The following is a 14,312-nucleotide window of genomic DNA, read 5'->3' as shown; positions in this document are numbered from 1 at the left end:
CTCATATTCAGAGCGAGGGTGTCAGCATTCAATAGTAAGAGAATTAATCTGAAAACTCTGACTTGGATCTACGGGCTATTTAAGCAGTGCTAATCTGCTTTGCAGCACCTGTTAGGCTTTGCTGCTAACGTGGCGCCATGTGTGAGTGTGGAAGTGCTGTGAGAGAGAATGAGTAAGCCTTTAACTTACTTCTTTTAAATAATTTAAATAATTTAATCATCTCAGCCGCTTGAAAAAATAGCCTTTGAAAAAAGTAATAAAAAGAGAGCAACGGTTACTTTTTTAAGTGCGGAACTTGAAAGAATTTGCTAAAATATTAACAGGCCACACACGTTTGTGTTAATATTCACCCCTCCTCCTTTAAGTAGGTATAAATTATTGTGACTTTATACTGCTTTAATATAAATTCACTATAATTTACAAGTTTCTTACTTTTTTAAACGACGCTATCAGTTTCCATTTTTTTCATGTCCATTTTAGTGTATTTTATGAGTGGATTGATTGTGCAACCTTCACGCGTTTATGTGTAACTTTGCCCTTCACACTGCTTAAGCAACGTGACGAGCTTTTATTTTGAAGAGCCGGAAGTCCCAGTGTTTTGGTAACGGCAAGGAAGGACCTGTCATTTACCCTGGTCCAGCTAATTTCTAATCTAATCAGCTGTTTCCCGGCAAAAAAAACAGCACTAATTTAACAACAAATGTAACTGTTTGGACACAGAGACAAAATGGGATTCACACGGAGTCGCTTTCTTGGCGGTAAGCCGTCGAAAGCGCCGCTGCTGCTGCCTTTTCTGCTCACAGTCCTGCTCGTCGGGAGCCAAGGCGACGGCGGTGCGATGGACAACGGCGCAACTGAGAGGATAGCAGAGGAAAGCCACCGACAGGACAGTGCCTACCTACTGATATTCATAATGCTCTTGACGCTCACCATACTAACCATATGGCTTTTCAAACACCGCCGATTCAGGTTCCTGCACGAAACAGGGCTTGCCATGATCTATGGTAAGGACACCGAGCTAGCCCTCATATCAGTCCATTAAACGTAGCTTTAATGCTAGCTGAATAATCTGACAGGTAAATCTCACGTATCTTGGGCAGCATACTTCTAATCAGAGTGATATCCCTAATAAAAAACAGTTGCAACAGAATACACGATAATGGGTAGTGTATTGCAACAATAAATGGCAAACAAATGACTAGAGATGGGCCCTATAATTCCTATTTATAGCTATTAAATTATCCTTTCCTTTCAAAATAATAAAGTTCACTTCTGTAAGAATAATTCTCCTATCAGTATTGGTTGATTCAACAGTTTTAAATGCAATCTCAGCCTAATTTCCTCCTCAAATAATAGTTAACTTCAAATCCTGTGCTGCCTGTTCTGATTTCACTTGCTCTTTTCTCTTTTTCCACTTTCCCAAAGGACTGTTGGTGGGTGTGATCCTGCGGTTTGGCATCCACGCCCCCCAAAGCATGAGCGACGTGATTCTCAGCTGTGCCGTTAACGGCAGTCCTGCCACTCTCTTGGTCAATGTCAGCGGACGGTTCTATGAGTACACTCTGAAGGGGGAAGTCGGACAGGGCAAAGGTCACCAAGTGCAGGACGATGAGATGCTGAGAAAGGCAAGGGAACAGATGGTGGAGGGTTGAAGTATTGGCCGTTTAGTGTGCATGTCTCACACTAAACAGTCTGTTAAGCGAGATATGTATGTCTCATAATGTAATGAAAATGGATGGATGGCAATTAAGTGCCTAACTAATCTTACTGCTTTCCTCAGGTGACCTTTGACCCAGAGGTGTTTTTCAACATTTTGCTGCCTCCCATTATTTTCCATGCAGGTTACAGTCTGAAAAGGGTAAGAGTGTCAAAAGGTTTTATATAAAGATTTATGTAAGTATCTGTTATTAAATATATAGCTGTAAGGGTTTATATTTGTCTTTAATGTTTTCTTTTTAAGATTATTCATTTGTTCGTAGCCTCTTTCTTAAAATAAACACCTGCTCTCTGTCTTTCTCAGAGACACTTTTTCAGGAACATCGGTTCTATCCTCGCCTATGCTTTCATCGGAACAGTTATATCCTGCTTTGTTATTGGGTAAGTCAAGTAAACATCTCAGAAGTTAGCTCAGAATAGGCCAGAAAATAATGCCATGCAACGATAATATTGACAATAGTAACTTAGATTTATATAGCTGGTTCTAAGGTTTGTGTAGCGGAGGAAAAGGTCAGATAAATACTGGGAAGCAAGAGCATGTAGGCAAGGAGATAGATCTTTTAGGAAATATGAGACTTTCCCAGGAGCTGGTGTGGGTGATGTGTTACTGGGACTTTGTACAAGTAAGAACTCTAGGAGCTGATTTCTGAAGATACAGTAGTCCAGGCGGGAGGTGATGAAAGCATGAATGAGGGTTTTAGCTGCAAAGTCTGAGAGTACTGGCCACAGTCTGGAGATGTTCTTCAGGTGGTAGATGGCAAATTCAGAGATGGATTTAATATATGATGTGAATGAGAGGGTGGAGTCCAGGATCACATCCAGGTTGCAGACCTCTGAAGATGGTGAGGGTGAGAGAGAGTATCCACCCACCTTAAGGTGCAGATCGGCCCGGTACATACCACACTGCAGACCTTGCATTCCTACATGTGATCATATTATTGCTGAATAGTAGTGGTTTGAGTGTTTGTTTGTTTTTTTCTCTCCTAGACTGATCATGTATGGCTTTGTGTCCTTCATGAAAGTCGTGGGGCAGCTTGGTGGAGATTTTTACTTTACTGATTGCCTCTTCTTTGGGGCCATCGTTTCAGCAACAGATCCTGGTAGGTACCCACATCCAAAATTAACAGAGAAGATAAGCATCTGATTCCATTTTCAACAGCTTTCCTGTTATTAATTAGATGTTTTATACTCTTTATTTTCTGTCTCAGTGACAGTCCTCGCCATCTTCAATGAGCTAAAGGTAGACGTGGACCTCTACGCTTTACTGTTTGGGGAGAGCGTCCTCAACGATGCCGTCGCCATCGTCCTCTCCTCGTACGTATTACTGACGCACTGAAGCATCGGTGCCACATTAACGAACAATTTTTAATGCCCGCCACAAAACAATAAGTGCTTTTTAAGAGATATTAGTTGATATAATTGGTGCAATGTTTCTTTCTGAAGCTGTAGCAGTTTAGGCTCAATCAGCTGGGGCTTTTTGCTAAAGTAATTACATTTTGGTGAACAATTCAGCTCAAACTGTTGGAACCTGAGTTAAATCTGAGTTAAATAAATTTTTATGCAGAAGAAAAACTGTTAATTTTGTGTTTGATTCCTTCAGTTGGGCTCCCAATAGTGCCAGTTTTTTCATATTCATTACAGACAGAAAGAACAGATACAGTTGTAATTATAATTTCTAGTTCTTTTCTAATTAGTCCCATAAAACCTGTGCTTGCATTGAGCTAACTGTGGCAGAAATGGCTTTTTTGTATTGTACACGCATTAATCATACTAACATCAGTCCCTGTCATTTCACTGCTTACCTGTCTCCACCCATCTGTGTCATTCATCGCCTTGCCCGTACGTACGTATGTATGTAGTGTTCTCCTCCGCTTCGAAAAGCTGGGAAGGCATGGTGCTGGAGCTGTGCGCTCCGCAAGAAACGAGAGCTCACTGTTACCTGAGGTGTCCGAGGAATGGCTGGGAGAAAACCAGACAGTGACTCCTCGGTGGGTGGGTTGGTCGGTCAGGGGGACTGCGTGGTTTTTGCTTTTGTTAATATTTTAGAACCTCAGACATTAGAAGGTAGGCTTCAGGATCATCCTTCATCACCCTCCCTTTCATTCCTGAGACGCTGCAGCCCTTTCATATCCATTCCTACTTTGATTTTTGATTTTTAGATCACCCACCATTTCTAGAATCACCAGGAAACCCTTTATTCTTATGAAGTTTTTAGTCATTTAGGCTCATTAAAGGTTATTGCAGAATATTAACCTGATAGAGTTCAAATGAAGCATGCAAGACCTTTTATTTTTTCATTTATGACTGTAAAACCCAACTCCACATATTTGAAGTCTTTGCAGATATGTCCAAATCATAACAAAGTTCATCTGAATTAATGATGAGACTGGTAAGAGAAGCCATTCTTGGAGTTGGGTTGCTGCATTTGTGATTTCATTCCTGACGCTATTTTGTGAGCATGTGTTTGACCAGCTTCCCTTTCCTTAGTGAGGCCTTTTTTGTAGTAAAGCCCCACTTCCTTTTTTCTTCTAAATGGTTTTGCGTGCATGCTCTCTGTCTTCCCTGCAGCTCCATTGTGGCGTACCAGCCTGCAGGCGACAACAGCCACAGCTTTGAGGCCATGGCCATGTTGAAGTCCTTCGGCGTCTTTCTGGGCGTCTTCAGCGGCTCTTTTGCTCTCGGTGTTGTTACAGGAGTTGTGACCGCCCTCATATCCTTTCACTTGTTTCTTACCATGACATATTTTACATCTACATTCACAGGTGTGTGCAAGAGGTAAATGAATAACGATACAGTTTCTCCCTGTTTCCAGTGTATTAAAGTTGCCACGCCTCCTTGTTTGGTCCCTTAACTTTCCATCACGTCACCAAGTTTACTAAGCTGCGGGACTTCCCCTTGTTGGAGACGGCGCTCTTTTTCCTGATGTCCTGGAGCACCTTTCTCTTGGCGGAGGCCTGTGGGTTCACAGGTAGACCTGCAACAAAGTCTCCTGCATGCAGTTGTAACAACACTGCCTTCCGTATTTGATTAGCAGCTGCAGCAGTGTGGGAGATAGTGGTTTCACCTTGTGAGTTTGTGCGTGTGTATGTGCACAGGCTTGGTGACACATGCTTTCACTGGAAACTACCCTGAAGGAGTCATTTAAGTGCTCTGTGGAGGCACAGAGTCTGTCAGCTTATCTGTGTGTTTCTTAGGTATTTCTCTGTGTAGTATTTTGCAAAGATCAGTCAGGTCTGAGAAGTCATTGGTCTTCACAAGAAGACATCTGATATTGATCTTGTGTTAGTCTGAAGCTTCATTTAAAACACAGTTGCTGGTCTACTAAGTAAAACTGACTGTTTTACTGTCTTTTCCGGGGAGCGTGTGGCATGCTGCAATATGATGGATTTGAAGGAATTTTATCACTTGCTGTTCAAGCATTTGCATTAACAACAAAAGGTTACAAATATTTGGACACTAATAATAACATTTAGAAGTTTTGTTCTCCTAAACAGGAAGATTTAGATAAGGACACAGGCTTTGTTTGCCTTCTCATGGTGCCAGTTATCCAGTGTCTAACTGGAGAATTCATTTTTGTCCTGTCAAATGACAAAACAGCAGCAACAACAATGTCTATTTAGTCTGTCTCTCAGTAGATTCCTACCCATCTGTGCTGACTGTGGCTCTCAGCTCAGTTCTCTCGATAGTGAGTAAAAATAAATATATACAGTAAGTAAAATAAATGCCCAGTTTTCTAAAACTGCAACTTACTGCGGACAGTTTGTGGGCTTAAGATACAATTACTGATGAAGAAACATGTCAACAAATACACGATACACACACACACACACACACACACACAGTGCTTGGTAATCGTTGGATTTTCATCTCTGGGTTTGACTGACAGTAGCAGAACCGCAGAATCTCACCAAGCTTATAATAATAATGGATTGGATTTATATAGCGCTTTTCAAGGCACCCAAAGCGCTTTACAATACCACTATTTATTCACTCTCACATTCACACACTGGTGGAGGCAAGCTACGGTTGTAGCCACAGCTTCCCTGGGGCAGACTGACAGAAGCGAGGCTGCTATATCGCGCCATCGGCCCCTCTGGCCAGCACCAGTTGGCGGTAGGGTAAAGTGTCTTGCCCAAGGACACAACGACCAGGACAGAGAGCCCAGGGATCAAACCGGCAACCTTCCGGTTACAGATGCGATTCCCAACCCCCTGAGCCACGGTCGCCCCCAATTATCGACCTACCGATTGCTGATGTGGGATGACTGTGTGTTCTTTCAGGTGTCGTTGCTGTGCTGTTCTGTGGGATCACTCAGGCCCACTACACCTACAATAATCTCTCACCAGACTCTCAAGACAGGACCAAACAGGTGAAATGCAGTATAACTTATATAATGTGCTTGATCCCATTGTTTTAAATTCATTTTCAAGCAGCAGTTGTTGCTGCGCTGTTGCATTTAAAGATCTGGTTTGCAAAGAATTACATCTGTGAAATATCTTGAAAGGAAGGATGACTTACAGCTTCTCTGCTTCTTGGGCATTAGCGCAAGCTTGGTTATACTTTTTGCCAAATTTGCAGAAAGTTCTGAGAAATCCACGAGCTGCTATCATTTATTCACAGAAACCGTGAGCTGATGGAGCTGATGTGGCCGACTGCTCCGTGTCCTGCAAACTCAAAGCTCTGTCTTCTGTTGAAGCTAGGACATCACAAAGCTGCACGTTCATATCAACTAAATGTTAATAACCAGTTACTACAATCATCAGTATCAGTTCATGATAACGCAGGATGTTTGTGGATATGAGTTTATCATAGTTATGTGTTTCTGATGAGTTAAAGGTGATATGACATGCAGAAACTTGTGGTCACCTGACTCAAAAGCAGCACTGAGATAGAGATATGACAAAAAAAGAAGCAAATGTGGGAAATGGCTTTCAAGTGTCTGAAAACCAGCTTAAAATATTTATGTCGGCTTTGAAATGTTTAGTTTGCGCTGGTAAGGCACAGCTTTTACTTTGAAGGTCTCTTTTAACGACTGCACGGGCAGCAGCTGCAAAGTATTTGCAGAAAATCTGCATCTTCCATGCAAACTACAGTGAACTGCGCGAATCTGTCCAGAGCGAGCACAAGGAGGTTTTTGGTGCCAACAACCTCCATTAATCATTCGCCAACTGGACAGTGAGTACATATTTTCCCTAGTGACTAAAGGTTGCCAGTGGGTCACCAACCAACCTATAGTCCTGCGTGACTAGGCCTAGGGGAAGACATGTCCAAAACATCAGATGATTCGCAACTACATGCACACTCTCATGCACAGTCAAAGTTAATTAAAAGCTGACGCTTCATTGTAGTGTGCGAGCTGGAAGAATGTTTATGAGGGGACTCTGTAATACACGTTATTGATTTTCACTGCATTCTGTCACTGACAAGCATGTTCTGTTGGTGTAGTGGTTAACATGTTTGATTGGCAAGCCCCTGCAGAACAGGCGCATCAAATGTAGCTTCATTAGAAAATGTGACAAGCATTTTTTAAATGACCTCTCCCGAACTCTGGGTCTTCCAGAGTCGTCATTGGTCATTGGTCATATGGTGCGCAAGAATATTTTGGAAATTTTTAACTGTTTCAAATAGAAGGAAGTGTAAAAACTGGGGAAGTAGCATATATAAATGAAATTCAATATCCGCTTTTCTCATCCCCTTCAGTTGTTTGAGCTGCTGAACTTCCTGGCAGAGAACTTTATCTTCTCCTACATGGGTCTGACGCTCTTCTCCTTCCAGTCGCACGTCTTCAACCCTCTCTTCATTGTCGGAGCCTTCGTATCCTTTACTCTGCTGGTGGTTAAGGAGTCAGTGGCTCTGCGGTGCATCAGGATATAGGATAAAAACCTTTTGTTTCATGTGCCTTGAAAAATATTTGATATATATTTATACCATTACAATTGAACATCTATTTCATGTTTAACCAAGGCCAAAAATAACATCACGGACACAAGCAAATCAGCATATCAAAGCTTAGTCACCGCCGAGCTGGTGTTTACGTCTACGTGTGATTATTTTCCATTCCAGTGTTAGAGTTCCTGTGTTGTGTCCTTGACCTTCCTGCGCTGTGTAGGTAGCAGTGTTTCTGGGCAGGGCTGCAAACATCTACCCTCTGTCCTTCCTCCTCAACCTGGGCCGCAAGAACAAGATCGGATACAACTTTCAGCACGTTATGATGTTTGCAGGTACATTAGCATAAAGCTGTTTATCAGGCTTGGACTCAAACCATGTTTCTCCTCTTAAACCTTCAGTTATATATGTCAACGGTTCATTAAGTACGCTGAGAAAACTTTTGGAACTGCTCGTTAGCATTGCTACATATACCAGCAGTCGGAGAAGCAAAAACACCCACACCATCGCACAGCACATGAGCTTGCCAGGAAATAACTGAAGTAGTTAAGCCAAGAACAGGATGCATTTATTATTAACTTTTATTAAGTTAATAATAAACAGACAAAAGGCACGCTGACAGAGGGGGATGCTAGAGACAGGGAGAGGCAACTAGTGTGCGGTGGCAACCCCTAAAAAGAAGGAGGATTTTTCATTTGTTTCCACAGTGGGTGTACATGTTTCAGTTTTGATTTTATCGTCTAGAAGAATTCAGTTGAAGTTTCATTTTCATTAGTCTGAGTGGGAGTTGTGTATTTTATTAGCATATTGTTGGTGAAAGTTCAAAGGGTAAACGGCTCACATTCACAGAGAGGCTGTAGTTATTTACACCAAAGCCTCTTTAGACTTAATGAAAGTGACAAAGACTGAAACCAAACTTTTTTTAATACTTGACGTCGGTCACCTGCACATCTGGAGCCTGAAATGTCCACCTTCAACCAACGATCAGCTACACATCACTTAATATGTGAAAGATGCTCTGGTTTTTCCAGTTGTTTTCACACTACAGGGCACCTGCTTTGTTTCCCGCAGACTTAACCTAAACCTGACCGCGAACGGTCTTCTCAGAATGACTTGCATTCTTTGGACTTGCTTTCTTATTTGCTTACATATGCCTATGTATCCACAACATGAGCAATAATTAATAAAACGTTTTCACCCATCCTTGTTTTATTTTTCGTCTCCTCTAGGTCTGCGTGGGGCGATGACCTTTGCACTTTCCATTCGAGACACAGCGACTTACGCCCGTCAGATGATGTTTTCAACCACGCTCCTGATCGTTTTCTTCACTGTGTGGATCTGTGGTGGTGGCACCACACCCATGCTATCTTTCATGAGCATACCGTAAGCCGGCCTCCGTGTATCTTACTGTTTGTGCCGCATCACCTCCGCTGAACTTTGTCAAAGTACATGTTTTTGTTTTGTTTTGTTTTTTTAGGGTGGGTGTGGACTCTGATCAAGACAACGCTGTGAGTTGGTGTTGAGCGCCGTATTAATTTGTCTGATTTTGTGATGAAATAAAAATGCACGCCATGTCATTATCATCCTTCTGCTGAACAGAATTCAGGCGCGTTGGATGGGTCACAGCGGAGGAGCACCAAACACGAGAGCGCCTGGCCTTTTAGGATATGGTACAACTTTGACCACAAGTATCCTTTCAGCCTGATGCGTTCACCTGTGGCCACCAGAGGGCGCTCTTTACAAACTTCTAGCACGTAACAACACAGGAGGTTCAGAGATAGAGTGATGATATTTATTTTACTATGTTTTATATCGTGCTTTTCACAAAGGTGTTTGTAAATTGTTAAACCTTTTACTTGAACATTTCAGCTAAAAAATGATAGTAAACCATAAAATGTGTTTTAAGTTTCACAGTGATGTTGTGAAACAGAAATATTCCTTTACTTGCTGCGGTTGAAAACCTGGTTGAGTCATTATTGTTACAGCTGAACCAGACTGCTTTAAAATGGTTATATTGTGCACTCCTTGACACGAGCTTGTTCACCAGCTACCTGAAACCTCTCCTGACACACAGCGGTCCGCCTCTCACTGCTACTCTGCCTGCATGCTGCGGACCACTGGCTCGATGCCTCACCAGCCCACAGGCCTATGAGGTTTGGACATGAAAAAGAATTATGAGTTATTCAGATTTACAGGACTGTAAAAGTCTTCAGCCACCTCTCATTTATTTATATTTTCCTTCTAAGGAGCCAGGCTTTCTTGTAACTTTGTTTTTCTTTGAAGTGCTCTTTGAGAAAATAGTTCTCCAGACTTTCTGAAGGCTTCTCAAAGTTTTTCTTTTGACATTGGCTGCTTTTTCACTCCCTTTTTTCCAATGAAGTCCATGTTCCTGACCATTTTCAGAGGAATGTTTTTATAGTTGTTCTTTGTTTTTGTTTTTTTTTAGTACACTTAAAAATTATCTATGAATTATTCAAGCAGAACAAACTTACCTAAACTAAGAAAACTTGGCAAACAAAAAGATTTTAAATTGTATCTTTAGGCAGTCTGTCACAAAAAACACTATTTGTTCCCTTTTTTTTTTTTTTTTTTTTTAGTTTAATCTATAGAAAAAGCCATGTGACAGGAATAAACTAGTATTTCTGTGCCATGTCCTTTAAAAAATATCAGAGGATACTGAAAATTTGAGGATTAAAGAAGAAGCGTTAACTCTAAAAGAAACATCTAAAGCAGATGCGTAGTATCTGATAATCATTTTTAGGACATAGAAAAGAAATCAATAAAGACCTGACTCAGGACCTGAGACATCCATCTGGACCTTCATTTGATCATTGAAGGCTCATCAGTAATGGTCTCAGTGGAAGGGTGCCTGACAAGAAGCCCTTCTTAAGGAAGAGTGACAAGGAGAAAAGGCTGAGTTATGCCAATTACACAAGAACTGGACTCAAAATCAGTGGCAACAGCTCTGATGGAGTGAGGAACCCAAGTTTGCAAACTTCTGTTTTAACAATGTGTATAGAGGAGGTCAGGAGACGGGTACAACAGTGAGTGCTTACGGCCGTCTTTAAAGTACGGTGGAGGCTCTGTCATGGTTTGGGGCTACATTTCAGCCAGTGGTGTTGGGGATCTTATCAAAATTGATTGATTGAATTATGAAAGCAGGTCAGATTTTGATCTACGGGCAACAACTTCATTTGTCAGCATGACAATGATCCCAAACGCACTGCCAATGGAGTAAAAAAACACAATAAAACACTTTCAGTCATGGATTGGCCTCCCCAGAGCCCAGACCTCAACATTATTGAAGCCGTGTGGGATCATGTTGTCCTTCAGGAAGCCTGGAGAACTGTTCCTAAAGACTATAAAGAAATAACAGGAAAGCTTCTTAGAGTTCAGGCTGTGTTGAAGAATAAAGGTGGTCACACCAAATATTGACTTACTCACTTACTTTACTTCACGCACTTTGTTTCCATGCATGTTTTCACATGTTTCAGTAAATCGCTGCACCTATTTCCCATTTTCCCAACAAAACATAAAGAAATAAGGCATGACTCACGACTTTTGCACAGTACTGTACATGCAAACTTACTCATACTGATCGAGGATAATTCTTAATTTTGATTAAGTTTCGTGTGGAAGCATTCACGGCCGCCTCTTCTCTTCCCACTCGCCAGAATGAAGGTCAGCTCCATGACGACGACTCTGACTTCATCCTGAACGATGCCAGCGTGAGCTCCATGTACGCCGACGTCACCGTCAGCACGGACGCGTCCGGATCCCGCACCGTCAACCCCAAGCACTCCTCGACCGCCCGCGCCGGGGGTGGTGTAGGTTCTTTCGATGAAGGTCTGGATCACGAGCTCTCCGTGGCAGAACACGAAGTGGCGATCCGGGGAACGCGGCTGGTCTTGCCCATGGATGACCCCGTGGAGGCCCCGACTACCGTCACCCTGCCTCCACCACCCTCCCCCCCGCGCTCTGAACCTCACAGGCACAGACTGTAAGAAAGCTGCCGCTCTGAGGACACAGTTTGTTGTTTCCAACTTAAAATAAAAAAATACACACCATACATACGACTGATCAAAATAATGACATATTTAAAAAAACAAAACAAATGAATTCTTCGGGATTTTCAATCAGAAAGCACAGATTGATTTTCTCACCACCAATCCATCTAACATGCAGTTTTAAAATAGTTTGAGCTTGATTTAAGTCGGGATAACTGTGACACTGAATGTGACGTGAGGGACTTTTAAATCAAGAGCTTCTCGATTTTATAGGTTACATTTCACCCCGTATGAGGAGGCTTCATTTGCTCCTGTGTTTATCCCACACTGGTGATATGGCAGCGCTCTCTATAAACCTAGCTGTATACACAGTTCACATTTTTCCAGCTCCTTTTGTGTGTTTCTACCTAAAGATAAGCACCACGCATAACACTGAAGGGCGTTAAAGCCCATCTACACTACAGTTTGGTAACTAATCCCACTAACATATCCACAGACTGGCTCACTTTAACACTAGTTATTGTTCCCAGAGTTCATCAGCAGTTCAAGCTGGAAGCAAACAAAGACCTGAGCAGAACAAACAGGCAGGTACTGATTAAAGAGAACGAACTGCATCCACACCAGTGCCCAGGAGCATCTCCACCATCTTAGATTTTAGCACTGCCTCTAAATCAGTCTGTTTACGGTTTGATTTATTTATTTAACATTGATTTCTTTAACAAAATGATTTATTTATATGCTGATTCATTTAGTTTATTTATTATCTATTTATTTGTATTTTTGTGTAAGATTTCTTTTTGGTGAAAGGCTCCTATTGCGACTTTTTTCCGAGGGGTGGAGGGCGTAATAGCGCTACAGATTTCTTCACAGGTGGAGGCGATTATTCCTTCCTGGACTGTATGCATGTTTAAAAAAATGTCTCCTTTCTGTACTGTAGCAGAAGCTGTAACTTTATATTTGGAAACTAGAGCTTCCCTGTGTGTGTATTTTACGTGTGTGTGTGTGTGTGTGTGTGTGTGTGTGTGTGTGTGTGTGTGTGTGTGTGGCAGACTGGCCAAGTATACTGATGTGGTTATTAGGGCTAATATTAGTTTATTTCTCGATTTTCTGCCTCCATCTGGTTGAGTTTAAAAAAACAAAACAAGCTTCTATGTGTTTGTGATGTCTCATCAAAGAAAACTGACAGCTGGCTGAACTGTTATGAATTAAAGTGCCTATTCAGAAGCTCATTTACTTAATGTAGATTTGTACATATTTTGATTTGCTAACATGCAGTAAGGTGATTTTTTATTTTATTTTTTAATTTAATTTAATTTTTTTGTATGATGTAAAATCTTTTCGACTGATTAGGCCATTCATTGACTGCCTGTGGTGTAACTCAGTACATTCGGTCCTAAAGAGCCCAAAAGAGTGCAAATGATATAATAAATAATGTTGTGCTTGCATTAATGGATAGAAACACACATATTTTTCAAACGTAGGCATAAGTGAAATTTATGTGACATGTGAAAATGAAGTAACAATGAGCGGATTCTGAATGTTGAGGGGACGTTACTCGAGCTCCCGGATGGTGTTGTTCCCTTATTTGGGAACCAGGCTCATCAAATATGTTCTGACCTCACTGGGAGATGTCTCCTCAGATAATCCACACCCTTGTTTGTGCTCACCAGGCACGTCTCACATAGCTACAACTATTTTGATGCCTAAAGAGAAAGTCGGTCAAAATTAGACCTCGTAAAAAAAATACATGGGTTTTAATTGTGCCGAGCTCCAAATGTGTTGTCTTTTTGATCTTCGAGCAGTATTGAGGTTTGAGATTCTTACACAAATGTGGACATGCACCTCTTTGAATATTTGAAATATAAAAATTTGCTTGTGGAAACTGTGTATGTGATTGTTACACCTGCAATGGGTTGATAAGTGGATGTTTTAAAAAATGTTGGAGATTATAATTTCAGATGAAATTAATTTTTTCCCTGTTTAGTCCTAAAGTTATTAACAACAGTGTGTTTTCAGTCTGACAACTTGTGAGTTCTACTGAAATTAAATAAAAATACTTTTAGTGATATTAAATGGAATAGATTTTTCTGCTTTTATACACACACACACACACACACACACACACACACACACACACACACACACACACACACACACACAGTCATGTGAAAACTTTGTTTTTCACATGACTGTGTGCAGTCCTGTTACTGAGTACTTGGAACCACCTTTAGCACCAATAATTTGAAGTAATTGTTTTCATTCTCTCACGTCACTGTGGAGGAATTCTGGCTCGCTCTTCTTTACAATGGTGCTTCAGTTCATTGGGATTTTTGGGAGCATTCATTTATGCACAGCTCTCTTTATGCACAGCATTTCAATCAGGTGGAGGTCTGGGCTTTGACTGGGCCATTCCAGCCCTGAATCTTTTCTTTTCCAGTCATTTTGCTGTAGATTTGTTGGTGTGCTTGGATCTTTTTCTTATTGCTTGACCCAGCTTGGCCCAAGCTTTAGCTGTCAGACAGATGGCCTCTCATCTGGCATACAGAGGAGTTCATGGTGGACCTCAAGGTGCTAGAGCCTGTGGCTAAAGCAAGCACAGATTGTTACCCCTGAGCAGTGCCTGGCTGCTACTTACTTTTCAAATTTCTATGGAAGCAGGAAGGCTGTTCTTAGTTTTTCCACAGCATTTCTGTTCACATGACT

At 41.6% G+C, this 14,312-nt stretch overlaps 1 protein-coding gene across 3 annotated transcripts; it reads left to right on the top strand.

Annotated features, from left to right (window-relative positions):
* The first annotated feature begins 568 nt into the window (after positions 1–568).
* Positions 569–13,682, top strand: LOC309715147 (sodium/hydrogen exchanger 6-like). 3 transcript variants are annotated; one of them, XM_082547997.1, is made up of 17 exons: positions 569–1,004; positions 1,426–1,625; positions 1,781–1,858; positions 2,021–2,097; positions 2,704–2,816; positions 2,925–3,030; positions 3,576–3,704; positions 4,285–4,426; positions 4,579–4,684; positions 5,997–6,085; positions 7,417–7,530; positions 7,826–7,937; positions 8,832–8,985; positions 9,080–9,110; positions 9,202–9,290; positions 9,650–9,755; positions 11,277–13,682. In XM_082547997.1, the coding sequence occupies exons 1-17, from the start codon at positions 728–730 to the stop codon at positions 11,604–11,606; spliced, it is 2,253 nt and encodes a 750-aa protein (XP_082404123.1). In that variant the 5' UTR covers positions 569–727; the 3' UTR covers positions 11,607–13,682. The 3 variants fall into 3 exon arrangements, with proteins under 3 accessions (XP_082404123.1, XP_082404124.1, XP_082404125.1); XM_082547998.1 differs by lacking the exon at positions 3,576–3,704; XM_082547999.1 differs by lacking the exons at positions 569–1,004; positions 1,426–1,625; positions 1,781–1,858; positions 2,021–2,097 and adding an exon at positions 2,130–2,607.
* Positions 13,683–14,312: the final 630 nt, after the last annotated feature.

Source organism: Aulonocara stuartgranti, assembly GCF_965226115.1.
Source record: "Aulonocara stuartgranti genome assembly, chromosome: 10".
Taxonomy (NCBI): Eukaryota; Metazoa; Chordata; class Actinopteri; order Cichliformes; family Cichlidae; genus Aulonocara; species Aulonocara stuartgranti.
The sequence above is the reverse complement of the archived record's forward strand: the minus strand, read 5'-3'. Positions and strand labels throughout refer to the sequence as shown.